The sequence below is a fragment of the Eublepharis macularius genome, chromosome 15 (assembly GCF_028583425.1).
Source record: "Eublepharis macularius isolate TG4126 chromosome 15, MPM_Emac_v1.0, whole genome shotgun sequence".
Classification (NCBI taxonomy): Eukaryota; Metazoa; Chordata; class Lepidosauria; order Squamata; family Eublepharidae; genus Eublepharis; species Eublepharis macularius.
This window is the reverse complement of record NC_072804.1, coordinates 51583711-51602620: the sequence shown is the minus strand read 5'-3', so window position 1 is coordinate 51602620 and position 18910 is coordinate 51583711. Positions and strand designations below refer to the sequence as shown.

General features: G+C 49.1%; 1 protein-coding gene across 2 annotated transcripts in view; it reads right to left on the bottom strand.

The window, feature by feature from the left end:
• POU2F2 (POU class 2 homeobox 2) overlaps positions 1-15475 on the bottom strand; it is a 28751-nt gene extending 13276 nt beyond the window's left edge. The window contains exons 1-7 of one of the 2 annotated variants that reach the window (XM_054999436.1): positions 15410-15475; positions 11915-11949; positions 11737-11793; positions 7800-7919; positions 6098-6298; positions 2170-2275; positions 1906-1997 (exon numbers count right to left, since the gene is read on the bottom strand). In XM_054999436.1, the coding sequence (XP_054855411.1) occupies positions 1906-1997; positions 2170-2275; positions 6098-6298; positions 7800-7919; positions 11737-11793; positions 11915-11949; positions 15410-15467 (669 nt within the window). In that variant the 5' untranslated portion in view covers positions 15468-15475. The remainder of the gene's footprint in view (positions 1-1905; positions 1998-2169; positions 2276-6097; positions 6299-7799; positions 7920-11736; positions 11794-11914; positions 11950-15409) is intronic. The other variant, XM_054999437.1, reaches the window with a different exon arrangement.
• Positions 15476-18910: the final 3435 nt, after the last annotated feature.

Sequence of the window (18910 nt, the reverse complement as noted above, 5' to 3'; positions counted from 1 at the left end):
GCTGTAAAGTAGATGTTAATTGGCAGGAGGCCTTTTGGCCTTTACATGTAAATTACAATAGGACAGGAGATAGGGGCCGATGGGGCAACTTATCTCCGGCAGGAACAGACCGATCTTGCCAAAGACTGGTGAAGTGTGAAAATTCCTGTTATTTACAGCTTTGGCTAGTATGCATATCAAGAAAACTATCTTAAAAGAAGAGAATGTCCTAATTTATACTTTTGTAATATTCCCACATCAGAAATACCTTTGAAGAACAAAGCCTACGCAATTGATGAAGTGTCAAACTACGCACGGTTTTGGGAATTTTCCCTATAAAAGAAGTAGGCACAGAGCACACAGTACTGCCTCTTGGTAGCACGCAGAGACCTGCTAGGTCCTGCGGCTGTCAACGGTAGTTAGAAGAGTGCTCTTGTTGGGGGAAGGGACATTGTAGTTTAACTGTATTATTGCATGCTTGTGTGTCTTTATCTATCTTGCTAGCATTGTAATAGTCCGACAGGCCTGATTTCAAAGCCTTGTCTTGCTACTTTGTATCTCGTTTCTAAAATAAACTTTCAGTCTTGGTTAAAATATTTTCTGTACAAAGGTGTCTTTCTGTGTCAGAGGAAGAGATTAGCGCTAGGGAGAGCAAGGCTAGCTCGCATCCACACATGCCTTTGGTAAGGGGCACCCCTGAGCAATGAACCTAAGTGGTGAAGGGGGGGGGGATCCAACAAGAGCAGGTCCCTGCAGAAATTCCCGCCACACTCACATGGTGTAATCCGCCTTGAGTCTTAGTGAGAAAGGAGGACTATAAATGTCATAAATAAAATAAAATATGGCTTGAGATCAGCCACCTGAAGGATCATCTACTCCCATATGAACCTACCTGACGGCTAAGGTCATCTAAGGGCCTACTTCAGGTGCCCCCTGTCTTCTGGGATTAGGTAAGTGGCAACTCAGGAGAGGGCGTGTTCTGCCATGGCTCCAAAACGATGGAACTTCCTTTGTAGGGATATTCGTCTGTCCTCTTCTATCACTGTCAGTGGCTGAAATTCCTGCTGCTCTCCCTTCCTCCTGCCCTATGTTACTGTTTTATGTGCTTTTAATGTGTGTTTTCACTTTAGTTTTAATTGTTTTGATGGATTGTTTTTACAATTGTTTTTATAATGTTTTGTTTTTCACTGTTTAGCCGCCTTGGTGGCCCTGACTAGGCAGAAAGGCAGCATACAAATTTGGTAAATTAAATAAAATAAATCCGCGTGGGTTGCAACTTGACCCTTCTATTCAGGCCTTATGTCTTTAACTTGTTTTTAACCTATATTTTGTGCACATCCATAACAAAATACCTTCTTGGAATATATTTTACATTTCAGGTTGCAACTTGACCCTTCTATTCAGGCCTTATGTCTTTAACTTGTTTTTAACCTATATTTTGTGCACATCCATAACAAATACCTTCTTGGAATATATTTTACATTTCAGGTTGCAACTTGACCCTTCTATTCAGGCCTTATGTCTTTAACTTGTTTTTAACCTAGGTTTTGTGCACGTCCATAACAAATACCTTCTTGGAATATATTTTACATTTCAGGTTGCAACTTGACCCTTCTATTCAGGCCTTATGTCTTTAACTTGTTTTTAACCTAGGTTTTGTGCACGTCCATAACAAATACCTTCTTGGAATATATTTCACATTTTAGATTGCAACCTGACCCCTCTATGTTTTCCCCCTCAATTCTCAGCATCTCCAATTAAAGGATCTCAAGGAGGGTTGGGAAAGAGAAATTTGCTCAGCTGCTGGCCGTCATACTATTAAGGCAATACTGAGGCAGTGCAAGAGGAAGGATTTTCCCCCCTCCTTCCTCCTTACGCCTCTGACTGTTTTACCCTTGGAAGCATTCAGGCCCCTCTCTCACTCACCTGTGCTGGGAGCCCCGCCCGAGGCTGGTTCGGCAGGAGGCTCCCTGGGTTTTGCTGAGGTAGTTGAAAGAGATTTGGTGTCGGGAGCAGCCCTGTTGGGAGAGAGGAAGGAGACAAGCTCAATTCCGGTCCGAAGAGGCAGAGAACCAGCTTGTCTCACTGAATCCCAATATGCTCACCAAGCCCCCTAACAAGAATCATCATGTTCAGCCAACTAGGTGTCATTGCTCAGACACACGTACTGCACTCCCCTCCCCATCTTACCCTGCTGTCCTTGCTGAGCCTGTGGTAGGAGGAACTGGGCAGGGGGCTGAAGATGGTGTCCTGGAACAAGGACAAGTTGTTGGAGCTGGAGTAGCTGCTGGATATCCTGGAACCAGAAGGAAAAGAAAGGATGGCCGAGCAGATCCTCACTGCATGTTTAAGAGTCATTTTATAGCAGCTGAACCACCCCGGATACCCCCTGAAGTGTCTTAGGAGCTGTCATTTGGTTAGAGTTGTCAATGCCAGGTTGGAGAATCCCTGAAGATCTGGAGGTGGAGTCTAGGGAGAGTGGGGCTTATGGAGGGGAGGGGCCTCAGCACGGTATAATGCCATAGACTCTACCCTCCAAAGCAGTCATTTTCTCCCAGGAACTGATCTTTGTAACCCAGAGATGAGTAGTCATTCCAGGAGGTTTCCAGGCTCCGTGTGGAGGTTGGCAATCCGTCATTTGGTGAGGGTGCTGAGAAGGTGCTCTTGCCTCTCTTGAAAAACTACAGCTCCCAGGATTGCCTGGGAGGAAATGTGCTTATTGGGCCAGATTATAACTGTACTCTAGGTAAATCCCAGAGGAGACGGTCTGGCGATCTGCAGCTCTACAGCCAAATGTGGCTCAGTATGGAACCAAACCTGGCTCCAGGAAATGAAACTTTTAAGTTCATCGTTGTTCTTCTGTGCAGGCACACATTGGGACTGTGCATGTGCGCAGGCCTGCTGACTGGGGAAGTTTTTCAAATCTACTTTAAAGCTCAAATAGGGGGTCGCTCCTCCTAAGCCACATAGCAACCACTTTTCCTGCCTAAACGGTCAGCAATTCATGCCAAAAGCCCAAAATGAGAGGGCATTTCGGCTCAAGGCCTCATTTTGGGAGAGAGTTCTCTCAGGCACGGATACTGCGGCAGCTGAGGCACCTGCTTCCAATCTGAAGGTGGCACCTCCACTGGCCCTTTCAGAGCTCCGCTCCACCGCTGGATGCATGGCATCGTCCTGGTCAATTACAGGTATGTACAACAATGTTTTAAGGTAGGTGGGGTGTTAGAATAACTAATATCAGGGCTGGATCAACAGGGGGTGGGTGGGAGGGTAGTCTGCCCCCCGTGCTGCCAAGGAGGGAGCACCAGGTGCAGCTGTCAGCCACAGGGAGTGCACAGGAGCTGGTGGTGGCAGCACGGGCTGCTGAACGGAGGGTTGGGAGGCCGCCCTCACCATTCGCCTGCCCCGCTGACGGGGTGGCTGGCTTGCCGCACGTGCAGGACAGGGAGCGCGAGGCAAGCCGGCTGCCCCATAAGCGGGGCAGGCGAATGGTGCGGGTGGCCTTCCAGCCCGCCACTCACTCTGCTGCCACCAGTTCTGTGGCGCACCGTGCCAGGGCGGGCGGCTTGCCGCGCGGGCGGCACTCCTCCGGGCCCTGCGTGATGATGTCACGGGACACTGGTAACCCTAGATCTGGCCCTGACTAATATGTGAAGGGAATGGCAGGCAAAGATTTTTACAGGACTAAAGGGCTTCTGAGCAGGGGCAAACTGGGCGGTGGAAACAGCCCTGGAAAGAGGCACCAGCCTGCCCTGATCCCATTCCTCCAAAACAGGGAGGGAGAGACAAACTGCCTACGTAGCAGAGACCACATTAGGGTTGCCAGGTCTCCTTACCATCCCAACGGGAGCGGGGGACCTGGTACTCACCAGTTTGAAAATCTTCATGCATTCATTCACATGCACTCCCAGCACCAACGTGATGATGTCACTTCCAGGAGTGGTGTCATCACGCTCAGCTGGAAGTGCACCCGCTGCAGGCTTGCCTGGGAGGAGTTTTGTCTCCCAGGCTCATTCCTTGTGCCTTTTCCTTCCCTGTGGCCAGATGAGTGGGGGGGGGGAGGCTGGGAGCAGGGGATCCCCTGCCTCCACTGGGAGACTGGCAGCCCCAGAGTGCACACAGCCCTTCTGACACTGGGCTGGCATGATCCAAGTGTGTTGGGAAGTGGCCTTCAGCCCACCGTAGGGTTGAGATCTCCCGGAACTACAACTGGGCCATTTCTAGATGGCTTACCTGAAGCCGCTCCATGCCGCAATGTTGTGGATTGTGCCGGGGAAAACACGAAATAACGCGTTTTCTCGCGCAAGTTCACGTTTTCCCCCGCACGATCCACAACATTGCGGCATGGAGCGGCTTCAGGTAAGCCATCTGGAAACGGCCCTGTTCTCCAGGCCACAGAGATCAGTTCACCTGGAGAAAATGGCTACTTTGGGGGGGTGGAATCTATGGAATTATGCCATGCCACAGTCTTTCCCTCCCCAAACCCCTCAAGATCTCCAGGAATTTCCCAACTTGGAGCTGGCAACCCTAGCCCACCAGGAAAAGTCCTGGTGGCTTTAATGGCCAGTCCACACATACTTCTGAAAGAAGTTTTACAGAAATAATAGAATTATAGAATTATAGAATCATAGGGTTGGAAGAGACCTCTAATCTAATCCCCTGCACAATGTAGGAAATTCACAACTACTCCACCCCAACCCCCAGTGACCCCTGCTCCATGCCCAGAAGATGGCAAAACACTGTAAGGATTAGAGATGGGCATGAACTGGAAAAACGGTTTGTTGTGTTTCACGAACCACAAACTGGCATGAAATTGCTCGGTTCGTGAACCAGTTCGTTTGGTTCGTGAATACATCACTTTCAGGGCAGCAGAAGGTCTGCAGAAAGCCCACTCCTCCTGCCCCCATTGCCTGGGAAACTGATTAATTGGTACCAGGCTGTCTGTAGTGATGAACCAAAAAACGTACCTAAAAATCATAGCGGTTTGTTGTGGTTCATCAAAAATGCACCCCAATGAACGGCTGGTTCATGAACCAAGCAAAAGGCCCGGTTTGTGACTAACTTTGGTTCGTATTTAGGTTCGTGCCCATCTCTAGTCAGGATCCTTAGCCTGGGGAAAACTGCTTCCTGACCCCAAAGTGGCAATCGGCATTTATCTTGTTCATAAAGGTGAACAATTGCCAGTAACTGAAGTTGAACAAAACTTGTGTCCAGTAGCACCTTAAAAACTAACATTTTCCAGGATATAAGCTTTTGTGAGCTGAAGCTTACTTTGTCAGATACGAACAGAAATAACGATCCATCAGCACTTCCATCTTCATTCCTATTTGTATCTGACAAAGTGAACTTCAGATCGTGCAAGCTTATAGCCTAGGAAATCTGGTTGATCTTTATGGTACAACTGGACATGAATTTTGTTCTGTGACTACAAACTAACATGGCTACCCACCTGAAACAGTAATTCAAGTACAAACTACATGCAGATTTCTGCCAGTGCAGTAAAACAATTGCATAGGGTGTGCTGGTGTAGTACATTCATGACTTATTGTGAGGTCTTGTGTGCACCACTCCTTAATAAAGGATTCACAACAACTGTTTTCAGGTATCCGTGGAAGGGAGCTTGACTCTCGAAGGCTTACACCCTGAAAATCTTGTTGGTCTCTAAGTAGGGTTGCCAGGTCCCCCGACTCCCCCGGCGGGAGATCAGGGGCCTGACACTTACTTTGCTGTGTTCCTGTTCATGCGCATGCTCCCGTCTTGTGCAATGATGTCATTTCTAGGAAGTCATGTCACACCATCCAGGGGCATGCCCCGGGAGGCACGCCCTCCCCCCGCTGGCCAGGTAAGCGAGGTGGCAGGGAGTGGAGGGTGAAAGCAGGGGATCCTTTGCCCCAGGTGGGGGAATGGCACCCCTATCTCTAAGGCACCACTGGACTGAAATCCTGCAGCTCCCAACAACCAATGTTTGGGCTGCAGGTGCTTTATGGATGACTAAATCCACATGTCAGTTGTACAGTTTCACTGCTGTGTGGTGACTGTGTGCAATCTCAGGTGAGTGGGACCCGTTCCGACCCAGCAGGCCCCCGACAAGCAAGGCCCCTCATGCCTAAGCCCTTACCTGTGCAGTCAGCTGGATGGGTTGCGACAGAGCAAGCTGAGGAGTCTGGGGCTGGTTCTGTGGGGCCGGCAGCTCTGTCCCAGGCTGCTGGGAGGAGGCGGCGGCTGCGGCAGCGCTGGACTGCTGCACGGCAGCTGCCAGGAGCTGCGCTTGGGCTTGCTGCAGAAGCAGTTGCTGTTGGGCAGGCATCAGCGCCGTGAGCTGGGGGAGGGAGGCGGAGATGGTGGGGAAGGGGTGCAGTGAGGGCAGGAGGCGACCAAGCGGAAAGAGCAATGCAGGTGAGAAAGGAAAGGAGAAAGAAGTGAGAACAGAGGAATAAATCAGGAAGAGACCAAGGACGAAGCAGGTTAGTTGGGTCATTCCCCCTTCCTACCAGCAGAGGCACTAGAGCCCACCCCCTAAGCAAATAGCCAAGCAATAGACTCCGTTGGATTGCCAGCTACAGGCTGGGAAATTCCAGGAGATTTGGGAGGTGGAGCCTGGAGAGGATGGGGTTGGGGAGGTGAGGGAGCTCAGTGGGGGTATAATGACGTGGAGTCCACCTTCCAAAGTAACCATTTTCTCCAAAGGAACTGATCTCTGTCCTCTGGAGATCAGCTGTAATTCCCAGACCTCCAGGCTGCCAAATTCAAGGTAGGGGGTGGAGATTTCCCAAAATTATAGCTGATCTCCAGATGACAGAGCAGTTCCCCTGGGAAACAGATGCTTTGATTTATGGACTGTATGGCATTATATCCTGCTGAGTCTCCTTTGCTCCCCATACTCCGCCTTCTTCAGGCTCCACCTCCCAAATCTTCAGGAATTTCCCAGCCTCGAGCTGGCAACACCACCAGACCTGCAGGTGCCCCAAAGGAGCATCTCAGAAACAGAAAAAGATTGGAGTCACACTTCACTGCAAGTCCGTACTGGCATTTCCAGCCTCAAACGGAACTTGTTTCCAACTCTAACTTCCGCTGCAAAGTGTAAACGGAACTGGTTTCCGACTGTAACTCCCACTGCACTTCCACCGCAAAGTGTGAGCAGTTTTTACCATGGAGAAGCCGAGACCTAAAGCGGTTCTGCTCTGCATCCATTGAAGAACCATGGCCAATGGCGACTTTCAGTTTTTACCACAAGTTCAGGCTGCAAACTTCTTTAATTTTTGCCCCCCCCCCCCCTGTGGACCTGACGTTCAAAGGATCACGCAGTACCTCTCCAGGTCTACAGGAAAGCTCCAGCATCTCCAAAAAAAGGGCCCTTTCTGGCTGCTTCCGACCTGTCGTCTTCCTAACCATGCCCAACCCATTTGAGATATGTCTGTGGAACACCATCATTTCTCAGGGGGGAGGTCTTTCCCAACAACTACTGCCTTATCCTTTTAACTGGAGTTGCTGGAGATCGAACCCAGGGACCTTCTGCATAAAAAGAGGAGGATCTTCCCGTGAGCCACAGCTTCACCCACTTTTGAGTAAACTGAAGACGGATCACGAGCTCCTTGATCTCATCACCACTCCAGTGGTGAAAAGTGCCCTCAAGTCATAGCTGGCTTATGGCGACCCCCAATGGGGTTTTCATGGCAAGAGACCATCAGAGGTGGTTTGCCGTTGCCTGTCTCTGCAACCCTGATCTTCATTGGAGGTCCCCCAACCAATTACTAACCAAGGCCGACCCAGCTTAGCTTCCAAGAGCTGTCGAGGAGGCAGCTGCTAGGGTCTCCACTTACCCCAGCCAGTTGGCTACCAGCTAACATAAGCTGGGCTTGGGGGAGATGCGGCTGCTGAACTGGAGGAGCCGGAGCTGGCGCTGGAGCTGGAGGCATTTCCGGGGGGTCTTCAGCTTTGATCTGGATGAGGGAAAGCAAGAAGAAAAGAGAATCACTCCGGTTCACTTTCCAACCAACTCAGTGTGACGGACACCGCCCACCCCCCGCCCACCCCACATCATCATTCTGGATTATTTTTAGAACAAAGGTCATGGCTTTCTTCTCCCACCCACAATCTCCCCCACCTCTCACCTAAAGGAAGCCACCTCGGCCTCAGCCACCTGCCTGGGGAAAGCACTAAAAGAGGAAGTTGTAAGCTTTAACAGGCTACGTCGGCTTGGGCCAGAAGCATCAAGCTTCAAGGATACTAGTGAGAAATTTCAGAGCCTGATGTAATTGCAAAGAGAGAATGGTGGCTCCGCAGAGCTGAGACATGGCTGTGCAACGGGGCAGGACTCGCACAGACTGTGCACCGGACAAAACCGAAAAAACTCTGCACGTGAGCCAATCAAAGTCTGCAATTTGCACCAATTATGCCCAGTAAGCACATTTGCAGGTTCAACCTGCTGCTGTTGAGAGCTGCCTGGGAGGACAGGGAGCTCGGCAAGGCGTTAAAATACCGCCCACCGACCACCGATCACGGTATCTCTCCGGCGCATCACCCGCCGGCTTCCTGTTTTGCTGCCTGGCCCGGGGCACTGGGAATTCCCCCCAGAGCCAGCCCTTGATTCAAGAGTTCCTATCACACTGATAACAAAAGTGCTAACCAGCCCACAGTCCTGCTTCACCTAACCCGCCACTCAACCTCTCTCTTTCATGTTTGTGTGAGCACACTGCTTTGTAGGAGAAGGCGGTCCCCCAGGCCGACAGCATAAGCAAAAGCAAGCTGTAGGGGCAGCACCATTTGAGGAATACCAACAGAGAAGATGTGTATTACAGAAACCTATCACCAGTCCATCCAAGCCAATCTGAACTACTCTGACCCGCCAGGATTTTGTGTTAGGCAGAGAACGGTCTTTCCAATGCCACCTGCCCAAGATTATTTTAATTGGAGATGTCAGGAAATGAGTGCACAAAGTACACATGCTCTGAATTCTGGCGCCTCCCCCAATCCACATGGTGCACCCCAGGATCCTTTAGAGTGGGGCAAAGGGTGTCACTTTGGGGTTGTGCTTCAACAAATGGGTTTGCTTGCAACGTTTAGCAAAGTTATCTGAGAACAAACCATTGCAGGATGGGAGGGGGGGACTGTGAATTCTGGTTTATGGTGCCTTTATCATGCTACCTTTGAGTCTTATCCTGTAGGACACCTATGGGGCAGCTCTCGTAGAGATGTGTGTAGATGACACAAGATGCGCTACCGTTTAGGCAGAAACAGGCCAGAGAGCCCTAAGTCGCTTTCTGAAGGAGGGCTGGAATAGAAGCATAACGAATCCAAACCACCCCATGGGTCTGTAACGGTGAAACGCTAAGCAGAGTTACTCCAGCCTAAACCCACTGATTTCAATGGGCTTAGACTGGAGTAACTCTGCTTAGGATTGCAATGTAAGTGTACCATCTCTGCCTTAGAGACTTTTTCCACCCAGAAGGTTGACATAAATGCATTGATCAAAAATGCATGGATCCCCATGCGCATGGAGGAGTGGAGAAGGGGACAGCGGGAAGCACACTGGCTTCCAGGGCTTTTTTTCAGCGTGGAACGGACTTCCGGCACCTCTTGAAAATGGTCACATGGCTGGTGGCCCCGCCCCCTGATCTCCAGACAGAGGGCAATCTAAACTCCCCTCTGTCTGGAGATCAGGGGACGGGGCCACTGGCCATGTGACCATTTTCACCAAAAGCGATTTTAACTTTTTAAAACTCCCCCCTTGTTCCAGCTAACCCAAAGTGACATCATTGTGCGGTCCTGAGTTTCACCACTGAGTTCCACCTCCTCTTTTCCCAGAAAAAAAGCCCTGCTGGCTTCTATAAGTCTCCAGGGGAATGCTAAAAAAATAGATCAGTTTCCCCCTTCGGCAGTGTCGCAGTAGATCTTCATGGCGGGCTCGCGCTGACGCAGGACTGCCACTGGTGTCTGCTGATGATACATACAGCAAGAGACTTCAGCCACCACCTCTAGCCATTCGCGTGTGGTCCCATCTACAGTACTATAAGAACTGTGTGACAGAAAGCTCCCTCCTCCCCCGCTAAGCACTGGAGGCCCTCCAAGATCAAAAGAGTTTCTCCATGAATATTTCAATTTGCAACCTGACGTCTTTCCTCCCCCGCTTTGGTGTCTCAGCTGGCTGGAACTGAAGGTACGCAAAGCTGCCTCCTACTGACTCAGAGCACATGTTCATCAAGGTCCGACTTGTCTACTCTGACTGGTGGCGGCTCTCTAGGGTCTCGGGCAGGGGGATTTCCCATCACCATCCACCTGGTCCTTTCACCTGAAGATGCTGGGGATTGAACCCGGAACCTTGCGCATGCAAACGGATGCTCTGCCACCAAGCTACAGCCTCACCTTGACCCTACAGCATTTAATGCCCAGTAGGTTGCAACAGGGAACACTGCTGCTTATTCTCCATAAGGGTCACACCTGGGGAATCCGGGGACATTAAAATGCCTCCAATTAGAACAGGCCAGATTGGTGGGAGGTGGTTCTTACTGGTGGAACCCCATAGGTGCTATAAGCACGCATGGGGAACTGGCTCCCCCTGTTGAACATGGTGAGTACTGCAGGTTGATAATTTCCCCTTCCCCCGCTTTTAATAATAATAACTGTACTTATATTCTGCTCTTCTAGACAGATTAGTGCCCACTTGGAGCAGTGAATAAAGTCAGTGTTGTGATTATTCCCACAATACATCTGGGGAGCTGGGGCTAAGAGGAGTGCCTTACCCAAGGCCACCTACTAAACTCATGGTGGCAGTGGGATTCGAACTAGCAGAATGCTGATTTGCAGCCTAACCACTTAACCATTATGCTACAGAAGAATACCCTTTATCTTGCTTTACTGGTATTCCTGAAGGCTGGGGCCTCAGGGGCTAAATTCTTCCAGGGAATAAAATAGGCTAGTAAATTAGGGATGAGCCAGAGCACAGGGACATATAAGAGCTACCCTCGTCTAGGGTTGCCAACTCGGTGGGGAAATTCCTGGTGATTTGGGGGTGGAGCCTGGGGAAGGCAGGGTTTGGAGAAGGGAGGGACCTCAGTGGGGTATACTGTCATAGAGTCTACCCTCCAAAGCAGCCACTTTCTCCAGGGAAACTGATCTCTGCAGTCTGGAGAGCAGTGAGGGGCAGGTTGGAATGCGATCAGTTCTGCAATCAGCTGGGAAGTGCTGACTCTCCCAGCCGACCCCCTCCCCCTTGCAATTGGCTGCGCACAACGCTACAGGAGGATCAGCCAACCAGATGTTGCAAACGCTTTGGGAGTGGGAAGGAAGATGCCACAGGGGTATCAGCTGAGCTTCAATTCTGCAAGCGAAATGGGATGCCCCCTGGTGGGCACCAGGAGAGCTGCAAGTGGGTTCACGTATGGAGCCGCCTCATACGGAATCAGACCATCGGTCAGTGCTGGCTACTCAGAGCCAAACTACAAGTGACGCCTTACACAGGTTGGACACTTGTCAGCTTCCCTCAAGTTTTGATGGGAAATGTAGGCACCCTGGTTTTACAGCTTGGCTCTCCATTACAGCTGCAAGACCAGGATGCCTACATTTCCCATCAAAACTTGTGGGAAGCCGACTAGTGTCCAACCTGTGTAAGACGTCACTTGTAGTTTGGCTCTCAGACTGGCAATGTGGACTCTCCAGGATCTTAGGCAGAGGTCGTTCGTGTTGCCTACCACCTGATCGTTTTAGCGGGAGATGCCGGGGATTGAACCTGCAACCTTTTGCATTCCAGCTGGACCTTACCTTGCTGCCCGTACTGGTTGGGGACGGGGAGAACGGGGAAGGTTTGCTCTGCTGGGTCTGCAGCAGGAAGAGAGAGAAAGGAGGTCAGCTTGGACTCAGTTAAGTGTGCAAGCCGCTCTCGGCCACAGCTCCCTTCCCCTCCCTTAGACACCTCCAGCTCCTGCCCAACGGTTCTCACCTGGTGGTTTGAGTCCGGTCCATTTCTTTCTGTATCTGGAAACAAAGGAGAAAAGCCATCATGAGGCTTCTGTGCAGAGATTGCCAACAGAACTCCCACCCATGGCTTGGTATTGCACGCTCCCCTGCACGGGGCTCCTCTCCATAGGGATCTTACAGGCTAAACCGGTTGGCCACCGATGCCTTGCTCTTCCCTTCCCCTCACCGCAGCCCTTGTGCCTTTCTGTGGTGTTCACAATATTTCACAAGACTTCAGTTCTAGCCATGAAGTTTCCTTATGATACTGAGTACGGGTGCACGTGGACCCATGCGCAGTATCATAAAGAGACGTGACCGCTGGGATGGGGGATTCCAGCAGCCATTATATGCAGCAGATGCCAGGAATCCATGCACAGAACCCGAAGTGGCAAGCCAAAGCACGTGCTGACCAACTGAACAGTCTGACCAAGTTGTACAGGGTACCTCCTCTCCTCCAGTCCTGGCCATTTCTCTCTGCTTCTCCCCATTCACCCTTCCTAAAAGAACCACGTTCAGGACTATTCCCCGCTTTTCTTTTTTTGGATCTCCTAGACTGCCCCCATATCCATTCTTTACCATCTGTCAGTTGATTCCCCATCCCATGGTACTCCCATACTATTTATTTTATTATTTCACGTAGTTTAGGGAAATGTATGAAGTCCTCCCCACACCTGCCCCACCTTTTATAATGAACCTCTAAGGTCGGTTTAGCTGAGAAAAGGTGCCTCACCCAATTCACGGCAGAGTAGGCATTTCAACCTGGATGTCCCCAATCTTTCTCTAACAACCTCACTGTTTATCTGATCTCAATGCAATGCAGTATTCAGGGCCAGAGCTTGCTAGTGCAATTGTGTAAAGGAGAGGGCTATCTGTTAAATATCTCTAGATCAAAGAATCTAAGTGGTTAATTTCATTAACAATGATGTTTCTGAGGTCCAAACTACAAGTGACGAATGACACAGGTTGGCCACTTGTCAGCTTCCCTCAAGTTTTGATGGGAAATGTAGGCAGCTTGGCGGAATTTTGGACAAGTGACAGTTGAAAAGTCCATTGGACAGCAGTCAGAGAGCCAAGCTGCAAGACCAGGACACCTACATTTCCCATCAAAACTTGAGGGAAGCTGACAAGTGTCCAACCTGTGTCATTCGTCACTTGTAGCTTGGCCCTGAGACACTTCTGGAAATTTGGTGCTGAGTTTAATCGTAGCAGTGAGCAAGCCCTTCAGAACAAGATGTGGGTGCTGATAACACAAGCAAAATTGAAAGAGTATCAGAAATCTAATGCAAATTTTTTTTTGAAAAAAAAATTGAAGTCTGGTCTCCACAATTAACATACATTTGGAGTCCTTTCTCTCTTTTTGATAGAAGTTTTGCATGGTTTGAGATGCACTCCGACCTACTCAATGGAGCTAACTCCTAAGAAAGTGGTCTTAGGGCTGCATGGTTAAGTCTATTTTGATGAACTGAATATGTTTTATACATCAGTTGATATTTACTTCCCTCTTAATAGGAATGGCAAGAGATCTGACTGATATGTGCTTACGTTTGTAACTGTTAATGTTTCTACTTCTTTTTTATTGAAATACGTTAAATGTTTTTTTAAAGCAAGTAATCTCAGTTGCATATTTCTTCTTTTAAAAATTAATTTAATGGTCATAAATCCTCTTTTATAAACTGCAGAACTCAAAAGAGATAATTCCTTAGCATTAAAACCAGTGCTTACCAGTTCAATCCTGAACAAAGTTACTCCATTCTAAGACCATTGACTTTAATGGACTTAGAATGGATTAACTCTGTTTAGGATTGCACTGTGAGTTCTATCTCTTTGTTATATTCTAGAGTGACCAACTGACCAAGGGCTACAGAGATGAAAGGGTGTTTCTGGTTCTCCATGGCTCATATGGGGTGGATGCTGATTGAAAAAAGGGAGGAAAGGTCCCTTTGGAACACTCAAAAAGGTTATCCTGGGACCTGCATGGGCAAAAGCCATGCAGAACAGTAGCCGTGTTAAAGAGAGGAGACTGGTGAAATTGAATGGAAAAGCTGCTTAGATATACCCCATTCAGTTCTATGGGATAAAGCAAACAGGCCGTGGAACTGTGTCGGGCAGCTATCTTAGATACATCACAAAGATACAATACACCCTCCACAGGGATCTTTGCAGCCTGAATCCATGTGCAGACACCTAGGCCTCATTTCGAGGGGGAATGCGCAGGAATGGAGTTCCAGCAGTTCCCCAAAGAGGTCACGTCAGGTGGCCCCGCCCACCTGACTCTCAGCCATTTTGGGCCCGTTCAACCTGGATTGGGGCCGAAACAGCCCGGATCGGGCCTCTGATGGGTGGTGGATCACCCTCCCACTCAGCAGCAGCCTGATCCTGACCATTTTGGACCCCTTTTCAGCCATTTTCAGCCCCTTTTTTGCCATTTTGGGCCCAATTTCGGCCCTGAATGGCCAGGATTGGGTCCAAAACAGCCAGGATAGGTGACGTCAGGGGGTGTGGCATATGCTAATCAGTTATGCCAATGACACACTTCCAGTGATGGCAAGGGGCGTGGCATATGCTAATGAGCTATGCTAATGAGTTCCTCCCGCTCTTTTTCTGCGAAATGACCCCTGCACACACCTACACCTCACCTCTAAGGCTATAATGAGAGGAAGGTTTTTTAATTTAAATTTTGTATATTCCACTTTTTTCCTGATCAATGGGACCCAGTGGCATACTTCCATTAAAACGAACTGATCTCTTAAATTACAGGTAGCATAGTGTAGCAGTGAGAGCGTCAGACTAGGATCTAGGAGACCCGGGTTCAAATCCCCACTCTACCACAGAAGCTCACCGAGTAACCTTGGGCACACTCTCAGCCTGACCTACCTCACAGGATAAATTGCAAGGGGGGGGCGGATGACGTAAGCTGCTTTGGGAAAAAAGGCAGGGTATAAACAATGTAAATCCATTCACAGAAATACAAGTAAAAAGATGCAGGACAGAATCTCCACTCATGAGCCGTCAACAGGACACGAGCTCCCGAATCTTTGCACATACTTGGGAAGCCTGTTCAGGAATAGTCACCAGGAAAGCCGAAGTCTGAGAGCGGAACTACAAGTGACAAAAGGCACAGGTTGGACACTTGCCAGCGTCCCTCAAGTTTTGATGGGAAATGTAGGCGTCCTGGTCTTGCAGCTTGGCTCTCCGACTGTCACTTGTCCACCAATCTGCCAAGCTGCCTACATTTCCCATCAAAACGTGAGGGAAGCTGACAAGGGTCCAACCTGTGCCTTTTGTCGCTTGTGGTTCCGCTCTGAGTGGAAAGAATTCTCATGGACCAACTGGAGGAACTACGAATAAACTCTGGCCTGATTATTGACACGGCCTAGCAGGCACACATAAGTACAGGCAGATACAAGCCTCCCAGGCCATGCTGGTTAATTGATAAATAATAACTAAATCTTCATCCCTCCCCACCAGGTATTGCTACCTGTGTGCTCCTCTTGTAGGTCCAGTCGCGCCTTCTCCAGCTCCAGGGGCTTAGACATTCTTATTTCTAAGAGAGAGAAAGAGAGAGAAGCAAAGAAAGGAGATGAGCACAGAGCCCGCTTGGTACCCAAGATTCCTGACTCCACGGTTCATCCTCCCTCCATCCTTTGGCAGAAGATTCCATGGCTTCCCAGCAACCGTACTCTTCCCAGCAACTGTTCTGCAGTAGGTGTGGTAATCCACACAGAAAGGGAGGATTGTGTGGAAGCTAGAATCTCAGAATCTACAGGAGATGCCTCGGTGTGTGTTCGTCAACTGTAGGGAGATGCAATTTTAGCTGGGAAGCGTAGTTTAAAAGACAGAGCTGACGGAGATTGCTCCTCAGAGGGTTTGTTAATTTCATCTTCGCCTCCCTGAAGGCTCTGTCAATCTCACCTCCCCAGTTTAAAACTGTGTGGGATCACAACCAGAGGGCAGCCAGGAATATAAATGGGCTGGAGCTGCCTTCCAGAGCCAAGCTTGGACCTGGAGAGGTTATAATGGACTGAGGTTTCCTTTCTGGCCTTTCACAGCCCCTTCACACAGCTCCAGGGTATGGTAAAGCCAGCTCTGTCTTTTTAAACTACCCTTCCTGGCTACCATTGCATCTCCTGACTCGTGTTCTTCACGTATCAGATGTCTTGTGCTGGGAGACTCTTAGATTTCTAAAAGCTAAAGACTGAAAAGAAGGGGCAAAGTGAAGTGGGAAGGAAGTGGATCTTCCTTGTATCCTTTTCATCATCTAAGGAGAACAACTGTCCTATGGTGTTCCATGTCAATTTTACTGCACAGTCTGGTGGTATTGGGGTCATTTTTAACCCCAACTGCCTTCAATGGGAAAATGAAACCCACATCTACAGTGAAATTGACAAAAAATGCATTTTTCTTGTGTTTTCTGCAGGGTTTAGTCCATTTTTACCCTGCTCCTTCCTCCAACAAGCTCAGCGTGGCATATACATGGCTCTCTCCTCTCCTCCATTGTCCTCTCACAACAACCCTGTGAGGTGGGTTAGGCAGCCAGAAAGAGACTGGTCCAAGATCACCCAGTGAGGTTCAGGGCAAGTAGAAGGGAGGGGGGGTTGCTCCTATTCTGCCAAAGGGAAATGCCTCATAAACTGCCATTTTTTTCTTTCTTTGCAGCTGGTCTCATGTTTATTTAAACCCCCAAGGCTGTCCCCCCCTTTGACCTTGCCCTCTCAATTAGTAAAGTACTTTTTATGTATGTGCTAGCATGGTTACTAATATTAACAGGCCAGAACTGCACAACACAAACGCAGCTATCCGGGTGTGACCAGACCTAAATAACGTATTTACTGAAAGTGATTGAGGCGAACCCCTCCTCCCCCCACGGAAAACTTTAGCAAATAGGTTTCCATGGCTCCCCACCCCAGTTTTCATCTGTCTTACCAGAAAAAAGAACAACTTTGCTTGTTTTGGCCCTTCCTGCCTCTCTAAGGCCCTCCAATTCCTACCTGGGCCAGCCCAGTTCTAGGATGAGGAGGGTCTTGCCTTCCTCTAAGCAGCTGCCTTCCTTTCCCCCAAGCCCTGGAGCCTTATCACAGATTGCTCCTTTCTGTTTTGCATAAATCAAAAGAGGATCAAGCTACAAGTGACGAATGACACTTGCCTGGCAAGGGAACAGACTCGCGTGTATTCCTCCCTGGTCGCTTGCCGTTCACTTGCGCTGAGTGCAAGTGAACGGCAAGTGACCAGGGAGGAATACACGCGAGTCTGTTCCCTTGCCAGGCAAGTGTCATTCGTCACTTGTAGCTTGATCCTGAGTAGCACTCCAGGAAGGGAAATGGAGCCCTAGTGAATTAGATTTCAGTATGGGATTTGGGGGTGGGGGACACACACAAGCAAAGCAAGATTCCCCTTTCTCGCTCTCTCCTTGCTTTGGGTGAATATTATCTATTACTGAGAGCATCACAGATCCAGAGGAGTTAGCCGTGTTAGTCTGTAGTAGCAAAATCAAAAAGAGTCCAGTAGCACCTTTAAGACTAACTTAAATTTTATGGTTAACGTACTGGCCAAGTGCTGTAATAATAAATTACTTACTTACTTACCTTTAAGACTAACCAATTTTATTGTAGCATAAGCTTTCGAGAATCAAGTTCTCTTCGTCAGATGCATAGTACAGAAACTGGTCAAATATAGAAGAGGAGGGGAAGAGAGAGAAGATGCAGTTAGGGGGGGAGAGAGGGAGGGTGCAACCAAAACATTCCTTTGCTAGTAAATGTAAACATCTCCTTTTGGTGTCCTTTTGGGGTTATTTGGCTTGGGTGAGGCTTCAAGGGAGTTTGCCCTGTTAGTTTGCAGCAGTAAAACAGCTAGACCATCCAATTCCTATGTAGTATAAGCCTTTGATAACCACAGCCCTCCCCATCAGATGCATCTGACAAAGAGAACTGTGGTCCCCGAAAGCCCACGCCAGGCGCCACTGGGCTCCCCCAGACCCCGCCTCTGTAAAGGAAATCTGTTACCTGTGATAATGTGATAACCATTCATAGTCCCTATTCAGTCCCAGCTTGACAGAGTCAAATTTGCATATGAATTCCAATTCAGCAGCCTCCCGTTGGATTTTGTTTTGGAAAGGTTTCTGTTGAACTACAGCTACCTTTAAGTCTTTGATGGAATGTCCTGGTAGATTGAAGTGTGCTCCCCCTGGTTTTTGGACGTTTCCATTTCTAATGTCAGATTTGTGTCCATTTATTGGATGGTCTAGCTGTTTTACCGCTGCAAACTAACAGGGCAAACTCCCTTGAAGCCTCACCCAAGCCAACTGACCCCAAAAGGACACCAAAAGGAGATGTTTACATTTACTAGCAAAGGAATGTTTTGGTTGCACCCTCCCTCTCTCCCCCCCTAACTGCATCTTCTCTCTCCTCCCCTCCTCTTCTATATTTGACCAGTTTCTGTACTATGCATCTGATGAAGAGAACTTGATTCTCGAAAGCTTATGCTACAATAAAATTGGTTAGTCTTAAAGGTGCTACTGGACTCTTTTTGAGAGCATCACAGAAACACTTGCCGAACTAGTCACCTGAGTAGCTTGCACGTGGGTGTTTTGCCGCCATACGTGCAGTATAGTTCTCCAAATATTTTGGCAAATTGATACAAATGAACAGGTTTTCCTAGAATAGTCTGGTAGGGTTGCCAACCTCCAGGCGGTGGCTGGGGTTGCCAGCCTGCAGGTAATGGCTGGAGATCTCCCGGAATTACAACTGGTCTCCAGGCCACAGAGATCAGTTCACCTGGAGAAAATGGCTACTTTAGGGGGTGGACTCTATGGAATTACGCCATGCCAAGGTCCTTTCCCTCCCCAAACCCCACTTTCTCCAGGTTTCTCCAGGTTTCACCCCCAAGATCTCCAGGAATTTCCCAACTTGGAGCTGGCAACCCTAGCGGTAGCTGAAGATCTCTTGGAATTACAACTGACTCCCAGGCAACAGAGACTGGCTTC